This window comes from Dipodomys merriami, unplaced genomic scaffold, assembly GCF_024711535.1.
Source record: "Dipodomys merriami isolate MVZ:Mamm:240054 unplaced genomic scaffold, mDipMer1.0.p SCAF_34, whole genome shotgun sequence".
NCBI classification, from domain to species: Eukaryota; Metazoa; Chordata; class Mammalia; order Rodentia; family Heteromyidae; genus Dipodomys; species Dipodomys merriami.
Window position 1 is genome coordinate 12,711,114 of NW_027204937.1, and position 8,159 is coordinate 12,719,272.

Here is an 8,159-nt window from a genome sequence, read left to right on the forward strand (position 1 = left end):
TTATATACCAATTTAAAAAAAAAATTCTGATGTGATGGAAAAATGTATGTCTATTCAAAATCAGCCAAACCAGACAAATCCAAGAGATTCTTATCTCTTTTAACCAATAAAAATGTGCACTAAAGATCTGGCTCAAGTTGCAGGGCTCCAGTCTCAAGCAATAATGCCAAGTAAGAACAAGAGGTCTGAGTTCAAGTCTCACTAGTGGTACAAGTAAATAAGCAATAAAGCAAACCTGGTACTGGTAACTCACACCTGTGTTTCTACCTAATTAGGAAACTGAGATCCAGAGGATCACAGTTTGAAGCCAGCCTAGGCAAAAAAGTTCTTGAGACTCCATCTTCAATTAACCAGCAAAAAGCCAGGCTGAAGGAATAGCTCAAGTGATAAGAGTGCCAGATGAACAAGGCAAGAAAACACAAGTCCTTGATTTCAAACACCAGTACCACCGAAATAAACAAATTTTAAATTTTACTTATTAAAATTTTCTAAAGAGAGAAATTAATCACTTAACAAATATATTTTCAGCACATTATTCAAGTAGGCAATAAGTTCTAATCTTTTTTTAATAGAATGCAGATTACATTAGAGAAAAAAAAGACTAAGTAAATGTCATTAAGGTATTACAACAACCAAGACTAAATTTTATAAATCTAAATTAAGATACTGACAGTGGGAATACAGGTTTTTATTTTACTTTGTTTTATTTTGCCGGTCCTGGGGCTTGAACTGTGGACCTGGGCACTGTCCCTAAACTTCTTTTTGCTCAAGGAGAGTACTCTTCCACTTGAGGCCTTTTTTTTGTCTGTCATGGGTCTTGAACTCTTGACCTGGGCCCTGTCCCTCGGCAATTCAGCACTCTACCACTTGAGATAGGAGTCTCAGACTTTCCTGCCCGGGATGGATTTGAACCACAATTCTCAGATCTCAGCCTCCTGAGTAGCTGGGATTACAGGCATAAGCCATCAGCACCAGGCCCGGCTATTTTTGAGTAGTTTATAGTGATACAAGTCTCACAGAGGGCTGGGAATGTGGCTCGGTTCAATTCCTCAGTACCACAGAAACAGAAAAAGCCAAAAGTGGCACTACTAGCCTTGAGCAAAAAAAAAGAGCTTAGAAACAGGCCCAAGCCCTGAGTTCAAGCCCCAGAACTGGCAAAAAAAAAAAAGTATCAGAGTTCCCTGCCAGGGGCTGGCTTCAACCGCAATTCTCAGATCTCAGCCTCCTGAATAGCTAGGATTACAGACATGAGCCACCAGCACCTAGGCAGGAATAAAGTTTAAAAAATGCTGTGACGGGGCTGGGAAGGTGGCTCAGTGGTAGAGCGCTTGCCTTGCATGCTCGAGGCCCTGGGTTCGATTCCTCAGCACCACATAAGCAAAAAAGAAAAAAGCCGGAAGTGGCGCTGTGGCTCATAGTGGTAGAGCGCTAGCCTTGAGCTGAAGAGCTGAGGGACAGCGCCCAGGCCCAGAGTTCAGGCCCCACGACCGGACCCAAAAAAAAAAAAAAAAAAAATGCTGTGACGGTAAAGGAGATCAAGGGAACAGAAAAAAAGACCATAAATACATTTTCCAATCTGGTAATAAAACAAAAAGATAAAAGGAAAAACATATTTCAAAAGAAAAACAATAGGGCCAGGCACCGGTGGCTCACTCCTATAATCCTAGCTACTCAGGAGGCTGAGATCTGAGGATCACAGTTCAAAGTCAGCCCAGGCAGGAAAGTCCGGAGATTCTTATCTCCAATAAACCACTAGAAAACCGGAAGTGGCGCTGTGGCTCAAGCAGTAGAGCACTCACCTTGACCTGAAGAACTGAGGGACAGCGCCCAGGCCCAGAGTTCAAACCCCAAGACCCACCAAAAAAAAAAGGGCCGGGCGCTGGTGGCTCACGCCTGTAATCCTAGCTACTCAGGAGGCTGAGATCTGAGGATCGCGGTTCAAAGCCAGCCCGGGCAGGAGAGACCGTGAGACTCCTATCTCCAATAAACCACCAGAAAACCGGAAGCGGCGCTGTAGCTCAAGTGGTAGAGCGCTCGCCTTGAGCTGAAGAGCTGAGGGACAGCGCCCAGGCCCAGAGTTCAAGCCCCACGACCGACAAAAAAAAAAAAAGGGTTCTATTTTAATTGCATGATAATCCACTGATCTCTGGAGATCAGCATCCTGCATCCTGGTAAGAACTTATTCCTAAACATAGATAGTTAATAATATAATATAAAATATAATAAGTACTACTCCATGTCATAAGCAATGGAGACGTCATTAACTACCTCAATAATAGACTATACAAAATCATAGTGTATCCAACTGAAACTTTTTGTCTTTTCAAAAATCATAAATCATAACTAACTATAAACTTTCAAGATTACTATCAAATTAGAAAGGTCACAAATGTTAAAACACAAATGATGAAGGATTTGGTGAAAAAATGTAAATACAGGTAGGAAAAATGTAGATAAGGAAAGAGGTCCAGACAAAGTTTCAGATGACTCTAGAGGGGTTCTGTAACACAATGTCATGAATATAAGCATACAGACCCCTCGCTCCAATCCTAAGAACTTGCCATGAATAAAGTAAGCCTGCTACAGGACACAGAACAATAAAAGAACAAGCTAGGGCTGGGAAGGTAGCTCAGTGGTAGAGCGCTTGCCTTGCATGCATGAGACCCTAAGTTCAATTCCTCAGCACCACATAAGCAGAAAAAGTCAGAAGTGGCGCTGTGGCTCAAGTGGTGGAATGCTAGCCTTGAGCTGAAGAGCTGAGGAACAGCGTCCAGGCCCAGAGTTCAGGCCCATGACAAACAACAACAACAACAACAAAAAGCTGAAAACCAAGGACATATCCTAAAGGAACATTTTCAGTAACAGGAAAGCAAATACACAAAAGGAAGAAGTCAGCAAAAGTAGTAAAATGGATACTATGAGAAAAAAACACAAAGTATTCCATAAGGAACATAGAGGAACCACACAAACATGATCAGAATGAAAGAATTTAGTAACAAAAAGTACAAACTGTATGATTTCATTTATATGAAGTAGTAGTTTAAAACTAATTATAATGAAGAGGTCATGAGAATACCTTTGGAGGAGTGTAATAATTGGAAGAAAGCACGTAAGAGTACTTTAGGATACTTAAGAATATACTCCATCTTGATCTGCATAATGTCCATATAAGTGCATTGTTCAATACAATTTATGAGTTGAATATATCTTTTATTTGTATACTGTACATAAGTCAAACCTCAATTTAAAAAAAATTACTAGCCAGGCACCAGTGGCTCACACCTGTAATCCTAGCTACTCAGGAGGCTGAGATCTGAGGATCACTGTCCAAAGCCAGCGCAGGCCATAAAGTCCAGGAGACTCATCTCCAATTAACCACCAAAAAACCAGAAATGGCGCTGTAGCTGGTAGAGTGCTGGCCTTGCCGAAGAGCTCAGGGACAGCACCCAGGCCAAGTTCAAGTCCCACAACCAACTAAAAAAAAAAAAAAATTACTGAAGCCCAGTGCTGGTGGCTCACACTTGTAATCCTAGTAATCCTAGCTACTCAGGAGGCTGAGATCTGAGGACTGTGGTACAAAGCCAGCCTAGGAAGAAAGGCCATGAGACTCTAATCTCCAATTAACCACCTAAAAACCACAAGTAGAGCTGTGGCTCAATATGGTAGCGCACTAGCCTTGAGCAAAAAAGCTCAAGTTTCATGCCCAGGCCCTGAGTTCAAATCTCATGACCAAAAAAAAAAAAAATACTGGGGCTGGGAAGGTAGCTCAGTGGTAGAGCACTTGCCTTGCATGCCTGAGGCCCGGGGTTCGATTCCTCAGCACCACATAAGCAAAAAGAAAAAAGCCGGAGGTGGCGCTGTGGCTCAAGTGGTAGAGTGCTAGCCTTGAGCTGAAGAGCTGAGGGACAGTGCCCAGGCCCAAAGTTCAGGCCCCACAACCGGACCAAAAAAAAAAAAAAAAAAAACAACTGATAACCTTGAAGACATTGGTTTAGGAAAAGTATTAGTGTACAAGACAAACTATAGGGCTGGGAAGTTGGCTCAGTGGTAGAGTGTTTGGCTCACATGCATGAGGCCCTGGGTTCGATTCCTCAGCACCATATAAGCAGAAAAAAGACAGAAAATGGCGCTGTGGCTCAAGTGGTAGAGTGCTAGCCTTGAGCTGAAGAGCTGAGGGACAGCGCCCAGGCCCAGAGTTCAGGCCCCACGACCGGACCCAAAAAAAAGAAAAAAAAAAGATAAACTATATTAGGATTGTATATAAGTGAATAAAATTAAAATAGTGAACACAACTCATTTTTTTTTTTTTTTTGGTCCAGTCATGGGGCCTGAACTCTGAGCCTGGGCACTGTCCCTCAGCTTTTCAGCTCAAGGCTAACGCTCTACCACTTGAGCCACAGCGCCACTTCCGGCTTTTTATTTTCTGCTTATGTGGTACTGAGGAATCGAACCCAGGGCCTCAGGCATGCAAGGCAAGCGCTCTACCACTGAGCCACCTTCCCAGCCCCACAAACTCATTTTTCAAGAAGAGTACTGGTGAAAAAAAGTGATAAAGCAGCTTGGATGGTATAGACAACTCAAAGAAGTTACATTTTTGTTTTGTTTTTACTTGAAATATAAGAACATAGGACTTGGAGGCATGGCTGAGGTCTTAAGAGCACCAAGCAATGAACAAAAGTAAGCCTCAGATACCAAGTTCAGGTCTCCAACAACAACAACAAAAAAGAAAATATAAGAACAAGAGAAAAATGTAACTAAAAACATATCTAACAAGACTCAACAGATAAGAGGGGATGAAATCAATTATACCAGACAGTAATTAATTCCACAACAAAGGAAGACTACCACTTACTCTGAGGTTGAAACTAAGGATGAATACAAATCCTAAGACAGAAAAAAAAAATCAAAATAATCTTGAACTTCTCACTGAAGCATGCAATAAGGACAACTATAGCAGGTAAACCAAGTCATGAAAGACTCTGGACTTAAAGTACATATTTAAAGGTTTTTGAAGCTGGTGCCAGTGACTCACACCTGCAATTCTAGCTACTCAGGAGGCTGTGATCTGAGAATCCTAGTTCAAACCCAGCCCAGCAGAAAAAGTTAACCATCAAAAGCCATAAGTGGAGCTGGACTCAAGTGGTAGAGTGCCAGTTGAGTGAAAAGCTAAGGGACAATACCCAGGTCCTTATTCAAGTCCCAGTACCAGCACAAAAAAATAAAATAAAGGGCTGGGAAGGTAGCTCAGTGGTAGAGTGCTTGCCTTGCATACATGAGGCCCTGGGTTCAATTCTTCAGCACCACATAAGCAGAAAAAACCGGAAGTGGCACTGTGGCTCAAGTGGTAGAGGGCTAACCTTGAGCTGAAGAGCTGAGGGACAGTGCCCAGGCCCAGAGTTCAGGCCCACAACCAACAAAAAATATAAATTATTTAATTAGTTAATTAATTTAATTTTTAAATAGCCAAGTGTAGCTGGGCACCGGAGGTTCATGCCTATAATCCTAGCTACTCAGGAGGCTGAGATCTGAGGATCAAGGTTCAAAGCCAGCCCGGGCAGGAAAGTCCATGAGACTCATATCCCCAATAAACCACTAGAAAACCAGAAGTGGCGCTGTGGCTCAAGCAGTAGAGCGCTGGCCTTGAGCTGAAGAGTGCGGGGACAGTGCCCAGGCCCAGAGTTCAAGCCCCACGACCAACAACAACAACAAAAAAAGCCAGCAGAAAGCCAGAAGTGGAAATGCGGTTCAAATGGGAGAGCTCCAGATACCATCTCCAGAACATGAGGCACAAAACCAGGTTAGTTTGTTTACTTGGTCTAGTTCGTGTTTTCCTTTCTGGAGTTTGAACCCTGGGCCTTGACCTTGTCACTCTTACCACCTGAGCACCAATCCCATCCCATGTTTTAAAAGTTTTGAATAGAAGCTGCCTAGGTATCCATGGCTCACAACTGTAATGATAGCTATTCAAGAGACTGAGAGCTCAGGATTACTGTTTGAAGCTAGCCCAGGCAGGAAAGTCCATCAGACTCCTATCTCTAACTAACACTAAAGAGCCAGAAGTACAGCTGTGGCTCAAACGGTAGAACATTAGCCTTAAGTAAAAGAGCTCAGGGACAACACCCAGGCCCTGAGGTCAAGACCCAGGACCAGCACCAAAAAAAAAAAAAAAAAAAAAGTTGGAAACTTAGGGTTATTGGACAGGGTACTGGGATTACAGTAACTGGATATTGCCCAGCAGCCTGGAAGCAACAGGAGAGATAGCCAGTGGTTCAGTTTACTCAGGGATCAATGAATAAAAGATGGAGGAAGAAAAAAAAAAGAATTAAAAGAAAAAACATGGGCTAACAGATGCATCACTAAAACTATATAATAATGATGTTCAATGAAGATAATTTATTTAACTAAGAGGAAAGAGCCTGGAGACCTATATGAAGTCCTGATGCAGGGATGAAAATAGAATCTGAAGAGATGTGTGCAAAAGAAAAGCTGTCACTAAGAGATCCTTACCTCAGAACATTTTTCTGCAAACCCAACCAAGATCAAGGATCATGTATCTCCTTTCACTGAACTTCCTACTGCTACTGACCTTTATCCCCTACTCATAAATAAACCTACTATTGTCTAATAAATTATATAAACTCACCCTGTCGACTGAGAAGCCAGAGGAAGATTTTTACACTGCTTTCTATCTTTCTCATTAAGGTGTTTTCAGTGGCAAACTGAAAAGCAGAGCCTTGATCTATGAATTCTCGATTGACAACACTGGGCTTGGGATCTTATTCATGAAGTGTTTTTGTTTGTTGTGGGGTTCGTTTGTTTGTTTTGAATGCTCATAAAGTAGATGGTTAAGAAGAATGTCAAAAGATTCTGAATACACTAGTACAAAATTAGAGATGACCAGATCAGAGAACAATTAGAAATGTCCCCTTATGATTGATGGTAGGGACATCTCTAAACACCATTCTATTGACATGCCTCCCCTTACGCTACATATTCTTCTGCATAATTCAATAAATACCCGCTTTAGTAAGCCTACACTTTGCAGCTTATTCACCCAGCCCACATTCCATCGCCCCTTCTCATCCGGACAGCCAGAACCCCTGGCTCCTCAAGACCTTTTTTATTTTCTGTTTAATTCTCCTACTGCATTTCCAGTTTAACCCCAAGCCACCACATTCATTTCCACTCCACAATGTCTCTCACACCTCCTCCCAAACTCCCCAGTCCCCACCCCACCCCCGAAGCTTCAGTCGGGGTCCCCCAGCCCGAGGTCCCCTCCCCCACTCTCCCATTCAGATCCCTCATCCCAGCCCGGATCCCGGCCCGACCCCGGCACGACCTACCTGCTCCCTGCCCTCAGGCCCGGTGGGCCCGGTCCTCTCCTCCAGCCGCTGCCTCCCAGGCGGCGCTCGCCGGCGCGGGGCTAAGGGCTGAGGCAGCTCGGCCGCCCGCGGAGCCCCATCCTCCAGGCGGGCGGGAGGCGGTGGTGGCTGCGGTCGGTCGCGGCAGCGGCTCCGCTTCATAGCTAAGGCTGGGCCCCGCGGGGGTTAGCACCGCGACTGTCCCGGCCTCGTACGGCCCCGGGCCGCGGCGATGCCGCGCCAACCACCGCCCGCGGCCACCATGGCCCGGCGGGTCGCCCGAAAGCCACCGACCCTAGCAGCCCGCAGTGTCTCAGCGCTTCCTGCGGGCTCACGCGCCGAGACCTCCCCGGCGTTCCTCACCGAGGAGGCAGCATCGCCGCCGCCCAGGCTTCTGCCTCCCGGCACACGCTCGGCCGGCCACCCGCCGCCGGCCCCGCAGCCAGCCAGCCGCCCGCCCACCAGCCCGCCAGCCTCCCGCCCGCCCCGCCCCTCGAGCGCGCGCACGGGAAGCCCGCCCGCCGCCGCCGGACGCGCGCAGCTTCCCGCGCACGCGCCAGCGAACGGTCACGAAAGACCCGCCCGTGGCCCCTGCCGCGAGGCTCCGGCAGCGGAAGGGGGCGGAGCTGGCCCGGCGAGTCGCCGGCGGCTGCGGCTGCGGCTGCGGCCGGACGCTCATTGATTCTTCCATTCATCTCTTCCAGAGAGTGTCTGCCCTGCTTGCTGGGGATCAAAAAAAAATTGAGTGCCAACAATAAAGAAAGAGAGGGAGAAAGGGAGACGATGGGGCAGCTGGGA

The 8,159-nt window shown here is 45.9% G+C and overlaps 1 protein-coding gene across 2 annotated transcripts in view; it reads right to left on the reverse strand.

The window, feature by feature from the left end:
• The window catches only part of Mast2 (microtubule associated serine/threonine kinase 2), a 125,501-nt gene extending 117,713 nt beyond the window's left edge, over positions 1-7,788 (reverse strand). For both annotated transcript variants that reach the window (XM_069987344.1, XM_069987342.1), the window contains exon 1: positions 7,344-7,788. In XM_069987344.1, the coding sequence (XP_069843445.1) occupies positions 7,344-7,523 (180 nt within the window). In that variant the 5' untranslated portion in view covers positions 7,524-7,788. The remainder of the gene's footprint in view (positions 1-7,343) is intronic.
• Positions 7,789-8,159: the final 371 nt, after the last annotated feature.